Source organism: Papio anubis, chromosome 9 (assembly GCF_008728515.1).
Source record: "Papio anubis isolate 15944 chromosome 9, Panubis1.0, whole genome shotgun sequence".
NCBI lineage: Eukaryota > Metazoa > Chordata > Mammalia > Primates > Cercopithecidae > Papio > Papio anubis.
This window is the reverse complement of record NC_044984.1, coordinates 31,353,143-31,377,859: the sequence shown is the minus strand read 5'-3', so window position 1 is coordinate 31,377,859 and position 24,717 is coordinate 31,353,143. Positions and strand designations below refer to the sequence as shown.

At 41.7% G+C, this 24,717-nt stretch overlaps 1 protein-coding gene across 7 annotated transcripts in view; it reads right to left on the bottom strand.

The window, feature by feature from the left end:
• FGD4 (FYVE, RhoGEF and PH domain containing 4) overlaps positions 1-24,717 on the bottom strand; it is a 259,423-nt gene that overhangs the window by 12,881 nt on the left and 221,825 nt on the right. For all 7 annotated transcript variants that reach the window (XM_009180494.4, XM_009180497.4, XM_021922173.2 and 4 more), the window contains 6 exons: positions 24,075-24,133; positions 23,625-23,771; positions 12,740-12,912; positions 8,129-8,159; positions 7,519-7,611; positions 6,779-6,904 (listed from right to left, as the gene is read on the bottom strand). In XM_009180494.4, the coding sequence (XP_009178758.3) occupies positions 6,779-6,904; positions 7,519-7,611; positions 8,129-8,159; positions 12,740-12,912; positions 23,625-23,771; positions 24,075-24,133 (629 nt within the window). The remainder of the gene's footprint in view (positions 1-6,778; positions 6,905-7,518; positions 7,612-8,128; positions 8,160-12,739; positions 12,913-23,624; positions 23,772-24,074; positions 24,134-24,717) is intronic.

Genomic DNA, 24,717 nt, shown 5'->3' with positions numbered 1-24,717 from the left:
GTGCTCACCCTTCAGATGTTGGCTCAAATTCCAGTTCCTCAAGGAGGACTCCTCCAAATCCCAGACAGTGCTCCCTGCATTTTCTTTCATAGCACTGATTATAGTTTTTAATTATATTCTTGCATTATTATTTGATTGTTTTATCTCCCTTACAGGGCTGTAAGCTCCAGGATAGACTGTCTGAGTATTCTGCTCACCAGACACACAATAAACATTTACAGAATATCAATGAATGAATGACTATGATGCCAATGTGCATGATTTCTTAGTGATAATCTTTTACTATTATAGAATAATTGTTTAAAATCTTCTAGTTTAACAAATTATCTTCTTGCTTATAGAAGTATATTTTCCCCTCAATTTATAGTAGACAAATTGTATTAAAGAAAATATATTAGTCAAATTTTTGGTGTAGGTTTATAGCATTTAAAATTCATGATAAAAATGGTCTACTGTTTGCTCATAATTACAATGAAATTACTCTGGGATTTAGAATTAGACATACCTGTATCTGCAAACACATACCATCCCTTTTGTTTGTTTTCAAACCATAGCACAGTATTTTGACAATGCACATGCAAACACATTTTTTGTTTGCTTACTGAAGGCAAGTAGGCCAAAAGCAAAAATAATTTCAGGCAAACTCAATGATAGATTTTTAAAAGTCTTACCCTGATTTTAAAAAAAAAAAAAAAAAAAAGCTATTTGGGCCAGGCATGGTGGCTCATGCTTGTAATCCCAGCACTTTGGGAGGCCAAGGCAGGCAGATCACGACGTCAGGAGTTCGAGACTAGCCTGGCTAGCATGGTAAAACCCCGTCTCTACTAAAGATACAAAAAATTAGCCAGGCATGGTGAAGCCCGCCTGTAGTTACTCGGGAGGCTGAGGCAGGAGAACTGTTTGAACCCAGCAGGCGAGGTTGCAGTGAGCTGAGATCGCGCCACTGCACTCCAGCCTGGGTGACAGAGCGAGAGTCCGTCTCAAAAAAAAAGCTGTTTGCTCTCAATTTAATTTTGATCACAAAAGTACTGTAGTGAGTCAAAAATAAGTCTGAGGAAAATAGGAAGAATAACTAAAACAACTATCAATAAGAACTGTTGCACTTAAGCACACAATATATTCGCTCAGAACACTGTGAACACCTACTGTTCTCTGTCTCCCATTCCTTTTACGAGAAGGGCTATGATCTTTAACTTGGTTCACAAGGCCCTCCAAAAATTGCCACTGCGTCTCTCCAGCTTCATTCCATGGTTCGTTCCTCACTTTTTCCATATGAAAGTCAGCTCAATGGCTGACCAAATCATGATCAAATTATGTTAACATGTAGCATCATTGCATTTAAATATTAGCAATATAGTTATTAACTTACAATCAGAAACATATTTTTGGATAAGGAACCTGAAATTCCATAAACAAGAGGGGAATTTATAAAGTGTCAAAGAAACACAAAAACCAGAAAAATTATAAGTTTTTATAGAAGTTTATATAACTTTTCATTTTTTATTTTTTTGAGATGGGGTCAAGACCTGGGGCCTGTCACCCAGGCTGAAGCGCAGTGGTGTGTCTTGGCTCACTGCAGCCTTGACGTCAAGAGCTCAAGCAATTCTCCCACCTCAGTCTCCTGAGTACCTGGGACTACAGGCGTGTGCCACCACACCAGGCTAATTTTTTTTTTTTTTTTTTTTTTTTTTTTTGAGATGTAGTCTTACTCTGTCGCCAGGCTGGAGTGCAGTGGCGTGATCTTGGGTCACTGCAATCTCCACCTCCTGGGTTCAAGCCATTCTCCTGCCTCATCCTCCTGAGTAGCTGGGATTACAGGCACACGCCACCACACCCAGTTAATTTTTGTATTTTTAGTAGAGATAGGGTTTCACCATGTTGGGCAGGATGGTCTTGATCTCCTGACCTTGTGATCCACCTGCCTCAACCTCCTTCCCAAAGTGCTGGGATTATAGGTATGAGCTACCATGCCCAGATGAAGTTTATATAACTTTAGGATATAAAAAGACTATGTAAACAGTCATAATGAAATACATAACCACGATTAAATATGTTTTTGACTCTTGCTGCTGTCAGTATGACAGACTAGATAGATACTCTGAGAAGAGTTTTACTATAATACAACTGGATCCTGGACAAAATTCAGCAAATAATTGTAATACTTTACTTCTTTACATTAAAGTAAGAGAACTTTCCAAGGCCCCCAAACCCAATGAACAAACAAAACAACACACATACAATAAGCTGAAATTGTAATGGTGAATGAATGGAGCAAACAAAGCTCGGGTTGGACAGTCCTGGGATTAGGAGACAGTCCATGGGGCCTGGAGGACAAGGGTCTGAGACTTGGTCACTACGCCAAAACTTATGAAAGGAAGATGATGAAGTATCAACCAAATACGAGCTCACAATGAGAAGAGACTAATTACAGCAGAGAGCAAGTCTCCAGGAACTAGAATTTAGTAGAAACAACAGATTTGGAACCCTTGAAATGTCTTCGGCTACTGGCATTATTAGACACAAATTTGAAAATTACGTAAGAAATGTTTGGAAACATCAAGTGGCAAACAACAAAAACGATCAGAAACGGTCAGGAAGATTTGGAAGGAAAAAACTTTTGGAAATAATTAAAATTAAAAATGAACAAAACAGCAGATTTGCTACAACTGGAGAGTAAATGAACAAAACAGGAGATAGAGATGAATAAAATGCTATAGAAAGAGACACAGAGATAGAAAACAGGAGAGACATAGAAGATGGAATGAGGTAATGTTATATATATATCTGAACTGAATTCCGCAGGAAGAAAGTAAGAAAAAAGAAAAACAAATAACAGAAATAACATAACTTTTCTAAGAGTCCATTTCTGAATTATATAATGGAGAAAATACAACCTTCCTCACAGGGGAATTGAGAAACCATAAGCAACAGTATACACAACACACTTCAAACAATGCCTGGCACTGGTGCATCATAAATGGTAACTGCTATTGTTTTTATTTCTGCTCCTCTCCCCTTCATTTCAACTTGCTTCATTTTTCTATTTCTTATGTCAATAGTACACTGCCATTTATCCAGTCACCCAAATCTTAACATTAAAGTCATTCCTGACTACTTACTCCCTGTCTTTCTCAGCTCTTTCTTCATTGAACCAATTCCCTTTAAAGTGTGATCAGGCCGGGCGCGGTGGCTCAAGCCTGTAATCCCAGCACTTTGGGAGGCCGAGACGGGCGGATCACGAGGTCAGGAGATCGAGACCATCCTGGCTAACATGGTGAAACCCCGTCTCTACTAAAAAATACAAAAAACTAGCCGGGCGCGGTGGCGGGCGCTTGTAGTCCCAGCTACTCGGGAAGGCTGAGGCAGGAGAATGGCGTAAACCCGGGAGGCGGAGCTTGCAGTGAGCTGAGATCCGGCCACTGCACTCCAGCCTGGGCTACAGAGCGAGACTCCGTCTCAAAAAAAAAAAAAAAAAAAAAAAAAAGTGTGATCAAATCTAAGCATCTTACCATGGCATCTCTGGCTGTCAATGACCTGATTCTTACCTACACCATTCCAGCCTCAGTTTTCTGCCAGTCTTGCAGTGCTTGCTCCAATATCAAGCAGCTTGTGTCCTCCAATACATAACATGTGTATCTTCAGGGTGAAGCATGGTTCTTTAGATTATCAGGAAGCACCATCCTTTAGGCTGCCATGCCACCAAGGGAAACATTTGGGATCACAGCAATAGGTCTGGGTGCCTACCCTTATCTCAAACACCAGTAGAATTCACTCCATGTCATGCCCCACTTTCCTGTTTATCTCATATCCCAGGAAAATGCCCAGCTCTCTGGTTATTTTCTCAGCCTCATCCCCAAACATATTGCTCTGTACATAATTTTTTTTTGAGACGGAGTCTCGCTCTGTACCCCAGGCTGGAGTGCGGTGGCGCAATCTTGGCTCATCGCAACCTCCGCCTGCCGGGTTCAAGCGATTCTCCTGCCTCAGCCTCCCGAGTAGCTGGAATTACAGGCATGCACCACCACGCCCAGCTAATATTGTATTTTTAGTAAAGACGGGATTTCTCCACGTTGGTCAGGCTGGTCTTGAACTCCCAACCTCAGGAGATCCGCCCATCTCGGCCTCCCAAAGTGCTGGGATTATAGGCTTGAGTCACCGCGCCCGGCCCTTTCTTTTTTTTTTTTCACTTCACCTTCTGTCACCTCTGAGACCTCAGGGCTGAGAACTGAGGCGTGTATTCCCTGACTCTTCTTGCCTTCAAAAACCCGTGGCAGCTCTGAGGCCCATCATCGTCTGGCTCTACCCATCTCTCCTACTGAGTTAGCATCTCCTCATCATCTGCCCCACACCCACTCACTCAGGAATTTCTCACTAACAGATCATAGTTCTCTGCTCTACCACAATGTCTGTGGACTTCAACATTCACATGACAAGCCCAGCTCTACTGCCTTATATCTCTGCTGCCAGCGCCGTGCAGTCTACCTTCTCTGTCCAATCTCATGGTCACCCCCGGGACTGTCACCACCAGAGGGTGAACCATATCTGGCATGCCAGGTTCACATATCCCTTTTTTTTTTTTTTACCAACATCTCTCTTATTTCTAATTCATTGGCCCCAAGACGTCCGCTACCATACATCTCTGAACTTACCAAAATTATTCTGTCCACAGACCCCACCACTTTCTCATTAACCATCAGCCTGTTTCCCAGCTTTCCTGCTCTTTTTATCCAATTGAGACTTCTCTTATTCATTATTAACTCTCTGATGCAAATACTTCCCTTCTCTTCCAGTGTTTTTCTCATTGTACTTACTCTGGATAAATCCTGCTATCTGCCTTCGCTGGCCTGAGTTGCTGTATCTTGTTAGAGAAAAATCACTGCCATTAAACTGACTAGTGTCCCCTTAAATTTATAACTGTAAATTTCTAACAGGTGCCCAAGTCCAACTTTGTTTCTCTATTAGGCTCACCTTTCTCCGCCCAGAGAAAATTTTCACGCTTAGTCCTCTTTCTTGAATCTCCCCATCTCTTCCTCCTTCCCCTTCACTTTCAACTGATGATTCTACTTCATTCTTCAGTGAACATACAGATATTGCACCTAAATGGAGCCAGGTGCGGTGGCTCATGCCTGTAATCCCAGCACTCTGGGAGGCTGAGGTGGGCAGATCATGAAGTCAGGAGTTCGAGACCAGCCTGGCCAACATGGTGAAACCTCATCTGTACTAAAGATTCAAAAAATTAGCTAGACATGGTGGTACACGCCCGTAATCCCAGCTACTTGGGAGGCTGAGGCAGGATAATCACTTGAACCTGGGAGGTGGAGGTTGCAGTGAGCCGAGATCACACCACTGCACTCCAACTCGGCTAAAAGGGCGAGACTCTGTCTCAAAAAAAAAAAATGTATTTAGCCAGGCGTGGTGGCTCACGCCTGTAACTCAGCACTTTGGGAGGCCGAGGTAGGCGGATCACCTGAGGTCGGGAGTTCAAGACCAGCCTGACCAACATGGAGAAACCCCATCCCTACTAAAAATACAAAAATTAGCCAGGTGTGGTGGCGCATGCCTGTAATCCTAGTTACCAGGGAAGCTGAGGCAGGAGAATTGCTTGAACCCGGGAGGTGGAGGAGGTTGCGATGAACCGAGATCACGTCATCGCACTCCAGCCTGGGCAACAAGAGCGAAACTCCGTCTCAAAAAAAAAAAAACAAAAAAACAAAAAAACAAATAAACACATATTGCACCTAAACTCCCTCATTTCTCACCACCAGAGCAACAAAAACGCCAACTCACCCACATTTGTACCCATCTTTTTCTTTTTCCCTTCTGATATAATGGAGGAAGTTTTCCTCTCCCCATCAAAGCCAGCACATCTACTTGTACTGTGGGTTCCATCTATTCTTATTTCTCACACACATCCTTTGGCCATTATTTATCTAACATTCCTCCTCTTACTCATCATGCTCCAGCCTCACGACCTTTGGCAGTCTCATGAATAGACCAAGTTCCTTCCTAGCTCAGGGGCTTTGCATATAGACTTTCACTGTCTGAAGTTTCTCCCTGTCTCTATTGATTATCGGCTCTTTCTCAACTCCCCCCCCCCTTTTTTACCTTTCTTTTCTGAGACAGAGTTTCACTCTTGCTGCCCAGGCTGGAGTGCAATGGCACGATCTCAGCTCACTGCAACCTCCGCCTTCTGGGTTCAAGTGATTCTCCTACCTCAGCCTCCCAAGTAGCTGGGATTACAGGCACGTGCCGCCATGCCTGGCTAATTTTGTATTTTTAGTAAAGATGGGATTTCACCATGTTGGTCAGGCTGGTCTCAAACTTCTGACCTCAGGTGATCTGCCTGCCTTGGCCTCCCAAAGTGCTGGGATTATAGGCGTGAGCCACTGCGCCCAGCCCCTTTCTCAGTCTTTTAAGCATCATCTTAAATACCAACCCCTCAGATAGGTCTCTTTTTCTCACCAAAATTGGTTCCAAATCTTCCTCTGTTACTAATACTGTCCATTTTTAACTTCTCAATTGTTTTATTTCATCTATAGTAATTTGAAATTCTCATTTGTCTGTCTTCTCCATTACAATGTAAGCTCTGTAAAGCCAGGGAACCTTTTGTCTAACGTTTTTTCTCCGGGGCTCAGCACAGTTCTCTGCACATAGTTGGCACCAAAATAAATTTATTAAGTGATTTGTTGAAAGTCATTTTTTTGTGTGTCCCAAGTTGATGACTTTATATCACTTATATAGTTACTAGCAACTTTAATGATCAAGAAATCTCACTTACATATCCACATGCTCGACAATGATGCCTCCTTCGTGTCAGTGCATTGAAAGGCTCTTTACATTTCATACACATTGTCACTTCATTATCTCGGATCCATCTTGGGGCTCTTTTCCCTAGCTCAGCAGTCTAAAAAGGGAAGAAAGATTCAATTTTAATAGAAAAAACTATAATTCCCTTTTATTATTATTTTTTGAAAGAACTTTAACTATATTGCTCAAACCATGTTCTGAAACTCAAGAACAAGGCCAGGTGCAGTGGCTCACGCCTATAATCCCAGCACCCTGGGAGGCTGAGGTGGGCAGATCATCTGAAGTCAGTAGTTCGAGACCAGTCTGGCCAATGTGGGCAAACCCTCTCTCTACTAAAAATACAAAAATTAGCTCAGCATGGTGGCATGCACCTATAATCCCAGCTACTCGGGAGGCTGAGGCAGGAAAATTGCTTGAACCCAGGAGGCGGAGGTTGCAGTGAGCCAAGATTGCGCCACTGCACTCTAGCCTGTGCAACAGAGCAAGACTCTGTTTCAAAAAAAAAAAAAAGAATAAGAAAAATTCAAAGAAGTTCAAGTAGAATGAAAAGTCACTCACTATTGTGTTCATCTAAGAAAGAACGAGATTCTGTCTAACCAGCCAGTTCTGACATTGTAAAGGGAAAAGGCTGGAGAACAAAATGATTAGACAGATCTTCTGCACCTGCAAAGATATGAAAGAGCTTGAAGTTAAGAATTTAATTCAACTCACAGAAACCTCTGAGTGAATGTCATTATCCTTTGCAATTGCATTTCTGAAGGTTTCATGCCTTTGATGAAAAGCATCGATGGTTTCTTGAAGGGCCTAAAGTATAAGTAAAATTCAAAGCACACATTAAAGTTTCTCATATAAACCAACGAATATACTTTATCAAACAAATATCTATGATAGGAATCATTTTGAAAATTAAGTGAACCTGTTCTGATGACTGCATATTAAAACACACACAACAATATATGCACATTTGTATACACAGAGATGTTACTAAAAAACAAAAGTGAAAATAAGCTGGGCGCGGTGGCTCACACCTGTAATCCCAGCACTTTGGGAGACTGAAGCAGGCAGATCGCTTGAGCTCAGGGGTTTGAGACCAGCCTGGGTAACATGGCGAAACCTCATCTCTACGAAATACAAAAAAAATTAACCAGGCATGGTGGTGCACGCCTATAGTCCCAGCTACTCGAGAGGCTGAGATGCAAGAATTGCTTGAGCCCAGGCACAGGCTGCAGTGAGACATGACGCACCACCGCACTCCACACTGGGTGAGAGTGAGACTCTGTCTCAAAAAAAAGAAAGAAAAGGAAATAGAAATGAGGCATACCTTGATCCACTCTTCTTTGTCTTGCGCAGAACTAAAACAAAACAAAATTAAAGTGAATGTAAAGAACATTAATGATTCACAGCCAGTGAATAAAACTATGCTTTCATGTTGTTCCAACTTTCTGGAAAATTCAGGGATGTTATGGAAGGAATTATAATAAAAATTAATCTCTGGCAATTAAACAAATAAAAATCTTAAAAACAGGTTCAGACTATTCACTGACTTTGGTACACATAAAATTTGATGGGGCTAGTTAGGTTTAGCTTCCATTAATATACTGTCCAGACATGAAGTCTAATCACCATCATCTGGTTAGATATATCAGGTGACTGTATATATAGCATTATACTGAATATACAACAGCTAATCTTCCAGTTTTCTAAAACACATGAAGGCTACTAAAGGCTACTAATCACAGCCCATCTTAGAAGAGATAGTAATTATCTTTGAGAATCTAAAATATCTCCGTAAAGCCTTACGGAACTATTTAACATTTCCTTTGATAAACAATTTGATTTTATTTTCCAGTTCTTAGAAGGCTTTAGGCAATACCAAACCTAACCCCTTTTAGATAAAGAAAAGCATATAAAAATTTTAAATGCCTATAGGAAGGAGGTGTTACAGATGAAGAGACCCCAGTGTTTAGTAATTATCCTTAGAAAACAAATTTCCTTGACTGTCGTCAGGTTCCCTTTTTCCCTATAAGGCAAACGTTAGTTCCTCTTTCTTGCAGGTAGCTTATGTTGCTGGCTGCTATCACAGACCGCATTTGAAAAATCCTCCGTAGTGGAGTCTGAACTGGGTAAGATCTCCAAATTGAAAAATTCTGAAGAGGATGAAAGAGTGTGCTCTATCTGTTTGTATGTGCTTGGTAGAGGGGCTAAGTTTGAATTCTAGTCTGAAGGTCACCTGGCTGCCCACAGTTATGAAATATGCATGAGGCTAGCTGAAGGATTGTTTCTGTGTCACAATCTATCTTTCCAGCAAATTGATTATTGAACACCATGATGTGCCAGGAATGCTGCTGGAATCTGTGTCCGCCAAGTGGAAGCTTCTGCTCGTTGTTCACCTGGGGGCTTCAATCTTGCTTCTCAAAATAAAAAAAAAAATTAAAAATTAAAAAACTCTCCCTATTGCTCTGCCTTGCCACCACAGCTCTGTTGCCCTGGAAGCACAGTTATTTGCTAGCTGCTTTTAGCCTTTCAAATGCAGAGAAACCCAACAAGTCTTTATAGCTTTTCATTTTAGTTTTTAGTTATGGTAGATTGTTTTCCCCCTTATATTTTTATTTCCACTTAGCAATAGAAAACCATAATGGTATTCTGTATATAAAACAGAATACTTTTTATCTTTTTGAAAGTAGAAGCAGCAGCACAAAAGTACTTCAGTCTTGAGGCTGACTCACACCTTAGCAAGAAAAGTGGGGTCCTTTTTTCCCAGTTAGCTTCAGAATCAAATACTCTTTCAGTATCTCCAAATATATACCCAAGTTTTGATTCCACATAATTCCTATGGCACTCTGACTTTCTTGGAACTTCAGTGTTTGTCCCATTCTTAACAGAGCATGACAGGCTGGGTGCAGTGGCTTAGGCCTGTAATCCCAGCACTTTGGGAGGCTGAGGTGGGCAGATCACCTGAGGTCAGGAGTTTGAGACCAGCCTGGCCAACATGGTGAAACTCTGTCTCCACTAAGAATAAAAAATTAGCTGGGTGTGGCGGCATGTGCCCATAATCCTGGCTACTCTGGGAGGCTGAGGCAGAGGAATTGCTTGAACCTGGGAGGAGGAGGTTGCAGTGAGCTAAGATTGCACCATTGCACTCCAGCCTGGGTGACAAGAGTAAAACTCAGCCTCAAAAAAAAAAAAAAGAGCATGATAGATCATACCAAAAATAATCACTTAATTCAGATGTTCAATATCACCATATAAGCACAAATATAACTACAGCAATGAGATTAGCTAAATAAAAATTTTTTGACAGAATAACCATGTTTCCAACAAGAAATGGAAAGTATCCAGTACTGTGTGTTGGAATGTTATAAAGTGATGACTACCTGTACTTAAGAAAATTCCTCACCAGTTAGCCCCATCTTGATGAGAAAATAGCCCAACTGGCTAAAGGAGGACTGAAAGTATCCGTTCAGGCAAACTAAGAAACCTTAGAAATATCTCCCCTGTAGTTACATACATCTCTTGGGTTTGCAGATTGGAAGTGTGCTGAAATTTCAGAGTCAGCAATGCCTTCATTCTTTCTGCAATGAAAACTATGATGATCAGAACTATTGATGAGGCTGGGTGCGGTGGCTCACGCCTATAATTCCAGTACTTTGGAAGGCCAAGGTGGGTGGACCACCTGAGGTCAGTTCGAGACTAGCCCGGCCAAAATGGCGAAACCCCATCTATACTAAAAATACAAAAGTTAGTGGGGCTTGGTGGCAGGCACCTATAGTCCCAGCTACTTGGGAGGCTGAGGCATGAGAATCACTTGAACCCAGGGTATGGAGGTTGCAGTGAGCCAAGATCATGCCACTGCACTCTAGCCTGGGCAACAGAGCGAGACTCTGTCTCAAAAAAAAAAAAAAAAAAAAAAAAAAAAAGAACTGTTGATAGTGTTCCTTGTTGCCAGGGCCATTAGGGCCATTAGCTCAGTAAATCAACCACTGAGTGAGGACTCCGTCAAGAGCCTTCAGCAGAGCATCATATATTCTGCCCTTGGGTTTGAGGGGCTAGGGCCCAAACCCACCATGAGGTAGGGAAACAATGACACTCAAAGGCAAGTTTCAAATGCTACCTGCTCCCTGAGGAAAAGGAAGTTCAATACATATTCTCTGTGGAAAATCAAAGAACGGGCTGTTTCTTCAAACTTTCCCAGCCTGCCCACATTCCAAAATTGTAAATTCACCAATTCTTGGACTCCGTGGGTACAGATACCTGTTAAAATGATTTATTCTCTTTTTAAAATCTGAAATTTCAGCTTTTAAGCAGTTACTAAGTACGAATATTCAGGGTAAATTCACCTGAGCAGCCAGAAGCATAAGCTAATGGTGGAAACGACCAGAAGAATATTCTGAGTCTCCATGGATTCTGGGATATTGACACCACTAGAGCTAGGATTGGTTCTTCACCCTCTGCTCTGTGACCCCCTGAAGCATCTAAATTTTTACCAGGCCATGCATTAGAACAATAAATGGATGACTTATTATTATTTTTTGAGAGAGTCTCACTCTGTTGTCCAGGCTGGAGTGCAGTAATGGGATCATGCCTGGCTAATTTTTGTAGTTTTAGCAAAGACGGGGTTTTGCCATGTTGGCCAGGCTGGTCTAGAACTCCTGATCTCAAGTGATCCCCCCGCCTCAGCCTCCCAAAGTGTTGGGATTACAGGCGTGAGCCACCGAGCCCAGCTTGGATGACTGTTTTCTAAAGCAGGTATTTCAAAACCTGACAGCACTCTGTATTCCAGAGGTTCATGCATGAGGTAGCTCTGATCAACTGCAGTGGTTCTCATGGACTTTTTAATCCTTTAAAAATGGTTACGGGCTGGGTGCAGTGGCTCATGCCTGTAATCCTAGCATTATGAGAGGCTGAGGCGGGCAGATCACCTGAGCTCAGGAGTTCGAGACCACCCTGGTCAACATGGTGAAACCCTGTTTCCATTAAAAATACAAAAATTAACTCATGAGGCTGAGGTAGGAGAATGGTGTGAACCCAGGAGGCGGAGCTTGCAGTGAGCCGAGATCAGGCCACTGCACTCTAGCCTGGGAGACAGAGCGAGACTCCGTCTCAAAAAAAAAAAAAAAAAATTTGCCAGGCGTGGTGGCAGGTGCCTGTAATCCCAGCTACTCAGGAGACTGAGCCAGGAAAATCTCTTGAACCTGGGAGGCAGAGGTTGCCGTGAGCTGAGATCATGCCATTGCACTCCAGTTTGGGCAACAAGAGTGAAATTCCATCTCAAAAAAAAAAAAAGTAAGGAAAAAAAAAAAAGGTTATGGCTAGGGGAATGTTAGCCAGAACTCCAAACCTTTGTCTCCCAATAAAAATATAATAAGAGCCATACCTTCTAGAAGTCCTGGTTGTCAGAGGCCACCTGAGTCCCTAATGGCTCCCTTCATGTATTCTGCAACTATGGTGGGAGAAGTTTTACCCTTACCACCCTGCCTCTTACGAACATTTCTTTCCATTCAAGTGCCTCTAAGGCCCTAAAATGTAGAGTATCTGAAAGACTCAGAGATTAGCATGGAATAACAAGCATCAATAAATATTTGTGGACCAAAAGGAGGGGTGGAAGGATTAGGAGAGAACCTTTTCCTGTAAGTCAAGGTACTGGCTTGATGGCAATAATTTCATCCTCTGAGTACCCTGTATTTCTGAAGAGTTAATCAATTTACTGAACGCTTACTGTCAACAAACCACTGTCCTAGGCACTATGGAGGAATTGAGAGAGAGGAGACATGACTCCTGCTTTTCAAGAACCTACAGCTCTGCATTTATATCCAACCAGAGTCCCAGAGATCCGCAGTATTCACTTGGGGGAAACCCTCAGAGCCATTCTGTTCTAATGATTCATTCTGATGCTTGCTTTTGGAAAGCAGTGTGATAGAAATGGTTCCCTTACCTGGCCTGCAGTTCCAGTGTTCTCTCTTTCCCAGATACCTGGAAAGTATGTGGATATTCTTCATTTTGAGTCTCTACAATTTTCATTCCATCAATGCCAACCCTGGTTCGAACTGTGAATTTAGAGCCTACCAAACTGAATCTGGGCACACAGTACAGCAACATGTTGTTGAACTGCAAGGAAGGAGAACATATATCAGAAAAGAAAATAAATAGGGGAAACTGATCAGTGTTTTTTTTTTTTTTGAGACGGAGTCTTGCTCTGTTGCCCAGGCTGGAGTGCAGTGGTGCGATCTTGGCTCACTGCTAGCTCTGCCTCCCGGGTTCACGCCATTCTCCTGCCTCAGCCCCCCGAGTAGCTGGGACTACAGGCGCCTGCCACCACGCCTGGCTACTTATTTTGTATTTTTAGTAGAGACGGGGTTTCACCGTGTTAGCTGGGATGGTCTAGATCTCCTGACTTCGTGATTCGCCCGCCTCAGCCTCCCGAAGTGCTGGGATTACAGGTGTGAGCCACCGTGCCCAGTCGGAAACTGATCAATTTTAAAGGCAGCCCTAGACAAAAATTCTAAGTAATTTCTAGAGAACACAGTACTGCCTGCATGAGAAAAATTATTTTCTAAAACATTGAGGTTTATGCTTGTATAAAAAATCATATTCTCGCACTTTGAAAAATATATTTCCCATTCATGACTCATACATATTTTATTGATATTCATTTAAATCAACAGTTTTGTACTACTGTACTAAGCAAATTAGTTCAATAAATTCACAACAAATTACTAAGGACCTTTTGATATACCAGGAGCTTAATTTCTTAACCTTTTAAGTTCTTAAACACAAGAATTTCTCATTGATGTATCTTAGAGGGCAAGTCTAAAACTAGGTGTTAGAAGAAGAGAGTAATATTTAGCAATTATTATTACATTGGAGATAGGGTCTCACTCTGTCACCCAGGCTGCAGTACGGTGGTGCAATCATAACTCACTGCAGTCTTTAACTTCTGGGTTCAAGCCATCCTTCTGCCTCAGCCTTCTGAGTAGGCAGGACTATAGAAACACACCACCATGCCCAGTTAGTTTTTCTTAGTAGAGATGAGGTCTTGCTATGTTGCACAGGCTGGTCTTGAACTCCTGAACTCAAGCAATCCTTCTGCCTTGGCCTCCCAAAGTGCTGGGATTACAGGCCTGAGCTACCACGCCTGGCCTCAATTAAAAATTGTTTTTGTAGACATAGGGCCTAGCTATGTTGCCCAGGCTGGTCTTTAACTCCTGGCCTCAAATGATACTCCCGCCTCTGCCTCCGGAAGTGCTGGGATTATAGTGTGAGACATAGCACCTGGTCAGCAATTTTTTTTTTTTTTTTTTAACCGGACTGTTGAATGTTAAGCTTTTAAAAAATAGCCTATTTATTAGTTCAAATCTCATTAGAACATGTGGGGTTTGGACATTAAACCCTACATAAAAAGCAAGCCACAGGGCCAAGGTCTCTGTGATCCCACAGTGCTCTTGAATAGTATTATGAATCCTTAAGTCTTGCTTAAAAATTTACCACATACGGGCCAGGCGCGGTGGCTCACGTCTGTAATCCCAACACTTTGGAAGGCTGAGGGGGGTGGATCACCTGAGGTCAGGAGTTCGAGACCAGACTGGCTAACGTGGTGAAACTCTGTTTCTACTAAAAATACAAAAAACTAGCTGGGCATGGTGGCGTGCACCTATAATCACAGCTACCTGGGAGGTTGAGGCAGGAGAATCACTTGAACCCAGGAGGCTGAGGCTGCAGTGAGCTCAGATTGTGCCATTGCACTCTAGCTTGGGCAACAAGAGCGAAACTCGGTCTCAAAAAAAAAAAAAAAAAAAAAGACTTTACCACATATGATTTTTCTGAAAAGCCATCAGTTTTATTAGAGGTCTTTAAAGGCAGTGCCTTATTCTTTACAAGATGTACCTTTAAAAATGAAGACTATCCCTGTCTCTACAAAAAATACAAAAATTAGTCAGGTGTGGTAGCACGCACATATAGTCCCAGTTACTCAGGAGGCTAAGGTGGGATCCCTTGAACCAGGGAGGTAGAGGTTTCAGGGAACCGAGATGACGCCACTGTACTCCTGCTTGGGTGATAGAGTGAGAGTCCATTCAAAAAAGGAAAAAAAAAAAAGCACGGGCTATTAATTGCATGAAAAATGGTATGTTAGAAGGCTGACACGATAGAAATTCACTTTCAAAGACTTTATGAAATTATTTAGTTCACTTTTGACTATGTTAAAATATGCAAAGAAATAAAACCCTAAATATTTGTGTTAATTTGAGGGCAGATTCCTGAGAGAAGGTCTATACTCATCTTCTTCATATTTATTACTTCTCAAGTTGTTTCTAGGGTTACATGTATTTTCTAAGACCAGAGCAATTAGGGAATAAAATTGCTTTAAAATTTACTTTCCCAATAGCATGTGGGCTAAATTCAACATGGTTTTTATTTTACTTGCTTCATCAAGATTTCTCAATTTATAAATTCTTCAAATTTTCTCTAAAATTTTACTTTCAGCTGAGTACTATCATTAGCAGAGGCTCTGAAGCCAGACAAGCAGCTCTCGAACCTGCACTCTACCTCTTATGAGCTGTGCAAACCCTCATGCCTCGAGGTCATTATCTGTAAAATTCACAGGTTGCTGAGATTAAATGGAACAAATGTGAAGTATGTAGAACAGTGCTTTGCACAGACTAAGTGCCTAAATTCAACAAGTCTTCTCATTTTATTCTCCTTGGGACTTGAGTCTAGATCCGCCCTGCTAGGCCCTCTGTTCAGTTTCACATTGCTGTGAAGACAAGAAAGGTTGATGGGTATGTAAAACATTCCAACAGGTTTATGTGACGGTCTGTAATAGTCATTCTGGATGTTAGTTTCTCACAGTTGTTTTCTCATTTTGTAAGTTCCTGTATCCAGTGTTATAAATTTCAGTTCCACACTGGAGAATGTAGAAATAAATGATTACATCTGTAATGATCACATTACAGATATATCCAAAGATATAACCTATATACTGGAAAAAAAGACAGAGCTGTTTTTTTTTTTTTCCTTAAATAGATATGGGGTACTGCTATGCTGCCCAGGTTGGTCTTGAATTCCTGGGCTCAAGAGATCCTCCAGTCTCAGCCTCTCAAATATATCCTCTTGGGGTGTAGGCCTTTATCACTAACTGTCCACTGTATCTGAATCTGGCAATGACACCCTCATTATACATAGATTTTAGAGATCTGAAAAAAAGCTCCAAAAGGTTTTTATCACCATCCATATCATCGTCTGATTAAGGCCACAGCTTGCTTGCTAAGTTTTCCTGTTAACACTTCTATCAAGGCCTTCTCAGGAGGATATTTGGTTGAAGCTGTGAATGTTGCAGGAGCTGCAGAGCCACCAGCACAAGGGACAGAGGTCACACATTCCAGCCATCAACAATAATCAAATTGTTCCTGCAAACTGAGTGACAAATGTAATGGTATGGCATAAAATTTGTGAGTTATCTGATACTTGTCCTCAAGTTGGCTTTTAAGTTCAGCACTCATGCTGTTTTATAGAAACAAGTCCATGAATATGAAGGTTTTTAGCATTTACTATTTGTAGTTATGCTCACATGACAGATTATCTTATAAATGTGTATGTTTCTCCTTCCCTTTCATGCTTTCAGGACTATATTCCCTCTATTATATTCTCCCTAAATGGGACTTCACATATATCCTTTTCTTCTTTGCATAGGTGAAGGTGGGAGCTCCTGCACGATAGAAATCATTGCTTACAAAGAAGATATCATATATAGGAAGAAACCAAGTAGCTCGTCCTGTTCCCTCCATGAACCTTGCTCCTGTAGCAAAAGCCACCACCACCTTTCACAAATAATTACTTCCCTCTGGGTTTTCCCTCATGCTGAAAAAAGAAATTATAGCAACTATGGTATGAAGAACATCGACTTTCCCTTTTAGGGTAGGAGATTCCCTTTTATTTCATGCCCACAGCTTAGAAGTAGTGATCAGTGAAGCAATCTCAGACTAGCGAGGCAATTTCTACAAGTCCTAGGTTGTGATAAAAACTACAAGCCTCGGCCGGGCGCGGTGGCTCACGCCTGTAATCCCAGCACTTTGGGAGACCGAGGTGGGCAGATCATGAGGTCAGGAGATCGAGACCATCCTGGCTAACACAGTGAACCCTGTCTCTCACTAAAATACAAAAATTAGCCGGGCGGGTGGCGGGCGCCTGTAGTCCTGAGCCACCTTGAGGCTGAGGCAGGAGAATGGCATGAACCTGGGAGGCTGAGCTTGTAGCGGTTTGTGAGATTGGCGCCCACTGCACTCCAGCTCATGACAGATGTAGACTCTGTCTTGAAAAAAAAAAAAAAAAACAACAACAAACAATAAACCTCAATATTATTAAAAACACAGGGAGGGAGGGTCTTTCTTGAACTCTACTGTTCAAGTATTTATTTCAAGCCTCTAAAAATATGTTTGACTGAAATAATTCAATTTTGTTTTCTCACCAGTAACAATTTCATCAATGTTTGTTTCCAAAGGTAATAGGATATTGGTTGAGAACATTTCTAGTGCTTGTTCTGTGTTCAAAGATTAAATAAGGGAAAAATAATCTGACTCTATCAAGTTCCAAGGAAATAAGGAACAGAACAACTCCAGAGAGCCAAGAATAAAATGTCTTGGTTGTTTTGCGGGGTCATTTGCTGCTTTTATTTTATTTTTTTTAAACTTTTGGATGTCAGACAGTTTATTTCAAGAGTACCTGCCGTAGTAATGTGTAAAAAGTATGTGTTGGAAACTTAATCCCTAATGCAGAAGTGTTGGGAGGTGGGGCCTAATGTAAGTGTTTGGGTCATGAGGACTCCAGTAATCTATGAATTAATCCAGGAATAGACTAACGCCGATTATAAAAGGGCTTGAGGCCATGAATTGGATTTCTTGCTCTCTCTCTTTCTCACCGTGTGATGCCGGCCTTCTGCACGTTACGATGCAGTAAGAAGGCCCTCACCAGATGCCAGCCCCCCAATCTTGGACTTCCCAGCCTCCAGTACTGTAGAAAATAAACCCTTGTTCCTTATAAATTAGCCAGTCTCAGGTGTTCTGTGATAGCAACATGAAATGGCTTACATTAAACAGCATCCTACATTAAAATAAAAAAACATGAAAAAGTATGGTGTGGAGGCATGAAAACATGCAAACACATGAAGATCATTTAAAAGCAGATAGAGGATTCTAAATATAGTTTGGTTTTCCAGACAAATGTAATATCTCAAGCGTAGGAAACAGAAAACTAGCCCTCATTACCTTTCTAGAGAAAAAAAAATAAAAATGGTGCTTCTGAAGTTTCTACAAGCAAAAGAACAAGAGGCTCCATGGGAATAAATGTGCACTGGCGAGGCAGGATTCTGTGACAAGCACAGCACTGGAGACGGTGGATGAAAAGAACCAACATGACACTGGAAATGTTTCTAAGATGGTCTTCAAAGAATGAATGTGGCTCTCCTAAAATTCCTGCCACATGACCTCATTCTCCTGGGAGGCAATGGCATGATATGTTTGATGGCTTAAAGTAGCTGGAACAGGAGGAGTCTTTTCCTCAGTTACTGACTGCCATCTTCCCCAAGGTTCTTTGCCACCTGTCCTCCAAAGAGCTGTTTAATTCAGCTCTGCACCAAGATATTCAACATAAACCTCTTTCCAAAATAACTCCCAAATGTGAAAATTAGGCCGAGGCAATTGGTTAGACCCAGAGCTCAGTTTAACTGCAGAGGCTGTCACATTAATGAGGAAGAGGAGAAAGGAAAATGATCCTAGCACCTAAAAGGCAAAGACAGAGGAAAGACATTGGCTCCCGGTTATGTTGTCTAGAATAGTGTATTAAGCATGTCTTTTTATTTATGTATTTTTGATTTTAGGCATCTTAAGGCCTTGTTGACACTGACAGGACTGCCCCTCCCAGGGTTATCCAATTCCTAGAGAGAGTAACACGCCTTTCATGTGGAAATCAACCAATTCAGAACTCATACCTGCAGTCACCTCCTGTATTGAACACCTACTCTCTGGGCCACTATTCTCCTGCCCCAGTCACCTCAGGGCCAGGACAACAGACCCTAAGCCCGGCCCCTAAGCCCTAAAGAAATTATTCCAACTAGCCATTCCTAATCCTGATGCTGTGTCTTGCCCATTCCTTCCTGCAGAAACCACAATAAAGGCTCTTGCCCACGTTTTCTGCTTGCTCCTCTGCCTCCTGATGCTGGTGCTTTCCCACTGCTTTCCCGCTTCATATGCCACACCCCCACCCCACCCCGATTTGCCTTTCCGATGGCAATCATCTGATCTTTTATAACAGACCTCTGAAGAGGACTCTGAACCCCAACATGACACATCCTTGTTTTCTATCTAGCTCTCTATATTACCTGTGAAGGAAGTACTTCTGTTGAGCACAAATGAGAACTTTTATAGTTAATCTGGTAAAAATACACATTTTTAAATTATGAAGATATTCACATACCATAAAATTTACTCTTTTAAAATGTACAAATCATGGTTTTTAGGATATCTGTAACAGAACATTTTACATCTCTAAAAGGGAACCTCGTATCCATTTTCCATTCCTTGCTAGTACTAGGGAACCACTAATTACATCCTGTCTCTATGCATTTGCTTTTTCTGGACATTTCATATAAATACTGTAGATGGTCTGTTGTAACTGGCATCTTCCACTTGATACAACATTTTAAGGTTAATCCATGTAGCATTTATAAGTTTTTATTCCTTTTTCTCGACATATACTATTTCATTGCATGAACATACCACATTTTGTTTATCTATTCAGTTGATGGACATTTAGGTTGTCTCAAATTTTTTGGCTACTATGAATAATGCTGTTATGGACAAAGATGTACAGGTTTTTGTGCAGACACACGTTTTCAATTTTCTTGAATTATAAAAACTTGGAGTAGAACTAGTGGGTCATATAGCGACCAAATTCTTTTAAAAACATGACTGATACAAAAAGACTTTTAAAAGTTTGTGGAAAAATGGAATTAAAAGAAAAAATTTTATTTCAACCTAAGCTCTACCAAGTTCAATTTTGTAATCAATGATAGCAGTCATTTAATCCATCCTAAAGAACTGAGGGTCCTGAGAATTTTACCATGGCAATGCAGTAGTTTTTACACTATTAACTGAAGAAAATGGGTGTCCTTTACAGATTCTTTAAGATTAGGAAACAAAAAGAAGTCAGAGCCACCAAACCAGGACTGTAAGGTGTATGCTTAATGATTCTCTGCCAAAACTCTAAAAAAATTGCACTTGTTTGATGAGAATAATGAGCAAGAACATTGTCATGGTTTAGAAGGACTCTGGAGAAGCTTTCCTGGGTGTTTTTCTGCGAAACTCTTTGGCTAGCTTTCTCAAAATCGTCTCATAATAAGCAGATGTTATTGTTCTTTGGCCCTCGAGAAAGTCAGCAGGCATATTGTCTTGAGCATCCCAAAAAACACTTGCCACGACCTTTGCTCTTGACTGGACCTCTTTTGCTTTGACTGGACCACTTCTACCTGTTGGTAACCATTGTTCTGACTGTATTTTGTCTTCAGGATTGTACTGGGAAAGCCATGTTTCATCTCCTGTTACAATTTGTTGTAGAAATGCTTTAGAAGCTTGATGCCACTTATTTAAGATTTCCACCAAAACTTCTGCTCTTGTCTGCAGCTGATCCGGGTGCAACATTTTTGGTACCCATTGAGTGGAAAGTTGCTCAACTTTAATTTTTCGGTCAGACTTGTGCAAGATGAACCCCACTGAGATGTCTGTGGTATTGGCTACTGCTTCCGCTGTTCACTGTCAGTCCTCTTCAATTAGGGCAGGAACGAGATGAATTTTTTCCTAGCGAAAGGATGTGGATGGTCTGCTGCTGCAGGTTTCATCTTCAACAATGTCTTGACGCTTCTTAAAATCAGTTACCCATTTGTAAACTGCTGATTTCTTTGTGGCACTGTCTCCATTAACTTTTCATGAAGAATCAATGATTTTGTCATTTTTGCATCCAAGCTTCACCGTAAGTTTGATGTTTGTTCTTGCTTCAACTTTAACAGAATTCATGTTGCTTTGATTCAACCTGATGTCTTTATTTTTTATTTATTTATTTTTCTGAGACAGGGTCTCACTCTGTCACCCAGGCTGGGTAGCATGGTCATAGCTCAGTGCAGCCTTGGAACTCTTTGGCTCAAGAGATCCTCCTGCCTCAGCCTCTCAAGTAGCTACGGCTACAGGTGCAAGCTACCATGCCCAGCTAATTTTTAAATTTTCTGTAGAGACAGGGAGGTCTCTGTATGTTGCCCAGGCTGGTGTTGAACTCCTAAGCTCAAGCCATCTTCCTGTCTTGAATTCCCAAAGTGCTGGTATTAGACGTATGAGCCACTGTGCCTGGTCTCAAACTGACCCTTCTTAGTGCCTCAAACCAGATACTGTTTGGACATGTTATAGTAAGTTACTATGGGTTTATTTTGTTGCAAAATGCTTTGAAATCTATGCATAGTTTTTTCATAATATGCATTTTCCATGAACTTTGTCAAGACCCCTTGTACTGAACACCCCTCTGCATGACAATTAGTTCCTAAGTTTTCCTTTCAGTGGAGACTGGAATCAGACACAGAAGTCTCTAAGCCCCCATGACAACTCATGCCATGGTGGGTGAGATGACTGCCTCGCAGCAGAAAAGTCAGACATGAATAACATCATAAGAATGTACTGTATGCCAGTCACCAGGCAGCCTTTTCACCCATGTGTCTGTTTCTCTTTAATAACAATCAGAATGAAAGCTAACGTTTATTAAGCTACCATTCAATGTTAGCTTATTCTTTGTCAATGCATATTATTATGATGATTCTTATTATCATCTTATTAGATACAGAAAGGAACTGAAATTCATTAGGATAACAAAGAGTAAAGGTCAGGTGGACAGAGTCCAAAAAAAAAAAAATGGTCTGGATGCCCCAGGAAGTGCTCTTATATTTGAGATAAGCCTCAGACTGTCATTTCCAGGAAGTGAAGAAAGGGCCAAGGACTGACTGCAGTGAGAAAGAACTATCTAGAGAACTCATGTACTTTTCCCATAGATATTTTAGACATAAGTCTTACAACCAGGCCTATATATATTTTTAGCCTAGAAAGATTAAAAATAGCGACTACAGAGGATTAGGAAGAGAATTGATGTCAGGAAATGACACACCAACAAAATATCCAGGAAATGGTACCCAATTACCTGAGAATGAAAGAGAAAATCTGAAACGAGCAAAAGGAGCATTTCCGAAAGTATCATATCCCACATGTGTAAAGTTAAGCTGTTGTCAGTATGCGCCACTGAAGTAAATTATACCGTCAGAGGATCCTTGGGGTGTTGCTTTGTCAGCCGTAAACCTTTGTGGCCAGTGGCTCCTTTGCCTGAGATCTGCCTGGGCCTGCTGGGCTCATTCTGCCCATTTGGCCTGGCAGGCTGCGCTTGGCTTGTGCTACCAGCCCAGATCCCACACCTGCCAAGGGCAAGCCTGGAGCAGCAAGGGGTACATGAATGAGCGAGCATGGGTTCTGGGTCATGCGCACAGCCAGGCATGCCAGCTACAGCAAGGGGAGCATTTCCAGGCACCAGCATGGGTGCCGGCTCCCTGCAAAGCTATGGCTGGACCAAGCATACCGCAAGCGGCTTCCACTGCTGGCACTGGGGAACATGTAGGGCCACACCAAGCCACCCTCAGCACCCCCTTGGCTTCCCTCCCATGCTCATTGGCACCCAAAGTCTAGAAGAGGCTGAGACACCAGGGGGCTGGCATATCAGCACTGTCCCCAGTGTGTGCACACCCTGCTGGTTTGCAACAGCACCCAGGCTTGACCCCAAATTTGCTCCGAAATCGGAATGGGCATTGGGAGCGGGGAGAGGCCAGGCAGTGGGAGCAGGCATTTCTGAGCCTGCAGGGGTACAGGGGGCTTCCCAGGAATGCCTGGGTCAGCAGCTGCGACTGGGTAGCTGCCCTGGCCATGCCTCTCCTGCTGCAACCAGCATCATTGCAGCACTGCTCCAGATGGGCCACTACTGCTGGCCATCCATACCAAGTATACAGAAAAATTACAGAAAAATACGTTACTTAGAATATTTCCCTAAATGGAATCCCTAAATGGAATATCCCCTAAATGGAATGTTGACTACAACAGGTTAGATATAATTGCTTTGGTGAATAAGGAAACATTCTACTTTTCCACGCTGTATACAACTATTTTTATATATAATTCCTTTTTTTAGATGGAGTCTCGCTCTGTCGATCTCAGCTCACTACAACCTCCACTTTCCAGGTCCAAGCAATTCTCCTGCCTCATCCTCTTGAGTAGTTGGGATTACAGGCACCTGCCACCACACTCAGCTAATTTTTGTATTTTTAGTAGACTGGTCTCAAACTTCTGACCTCAGGAGATCCACTTGCCTCGGCCTCCCAAAGTGCTGGGATTACATGAGCCACTGTGCCCAGCCACATTTTTATATATAGTTCTTTTTTTTTGAGATGGAGTCTCGCTCTGTTGCCCAGGCTGGAGTGCAGTGGTGCCATCTCGGCACCACTGTTCACCACGGGTTCACGCCATTCTCCTGCCTCAGCCTCCCGAGTAGCTGGGACTACAGGCGCCCGCCACCATGCCTGGCTAATTTTTTGTATTTTTAGTAGAGACGGGGTTTCACCGTGTTAGCCAGGATGGTCTCGATCTCCTAACCTCATGATCCGCCTGCCTCAGCTTCCCAAAGTGCTGGGATTACAGGCGTGAGCCACCACGCCCGGCCTATAGTTCTTACATGACTTGTAACACTATAATACTCACTAAGAAAAGGTAGCGTTCTTGTGCCGATGTGTTCCGAGCAGCTAGTTTGAGGATCTGTCCTTCTTTTATTAGTTCATTTGAAGGGTTTACAATGTCTTCTTCTTCTCCCAACATTTCATAAATCTCTAAGAGTTTCTTTAGGTTCTCCTAGGAAATTAAAACAGCAAGATCACATACAGGCAAGTTTCAACCTAGTAGCTTTAATAATACTGTGACCTTAACTAAAATGTAAATTCAGAAGGGATTAGGAGTAAGCATACATTTTGATATAAATTCCATCAGTTATTAGCAAGTGCAGAGAGTTATTCCAGATAACATTAAACATTTCATAAACATTCTTTTTGGTTCATCTATTTCAATTCACTTTGGTCCAAATCTACATAGTATTGAAGCAGTATTATTGATAATTGTCTAATCAGAAGGCTCCTGTTTCCTCCGAAAACCACTTACCATTTTTCTTATTGCACTATTAGAATGGCTTGCTGCTGTAGATATAATTTCAAGTGATTCTAAATGGGAAAAAAAGAAAAGTAAATAAATATGCTTTGTCCTTTCTGTGCTTCTATATAGCTGAATAACTTACTAAATTAAGAAGTCTGAGACCAAAGATACAACAAAAATAGTGGCATTTTCCATTTATAAACGGTATACTTTCTAAAGTTCATTTGTAAGCAGATTACTTGAAACTTCGTATTTCCTTATGAAAAGTCACACATGATGATTAGGCTCACAGGTTTAATTAATCCCTAATGAACCATCAAAATTAATAAGCAGAGATAGAAACATCACTGCTTTTCCTTAGTTCATCTCTTGAGCTGTGGCCCCAGCCCAACTTATTTTGTCTCCCCCCTATCCTGGATCCTGTATTGAGTGCACAGAACTGCCCAAATCAGAATAGTTCTCCAAAATGTAAACAAAAATTCAGTTTCTTCTATACTCAAAGACTTTGAAACTTACAGCGTACACTAACTCCATACTAGGTACTTTGCCAGGTACTTACAGTATCAATTCTTACACAGCCTTAAACCATTAAGTAGTTTAGCTTCATTTGGCAGATGAATGAAATGGGGAAGTAATACAACTTGGCTGAGGT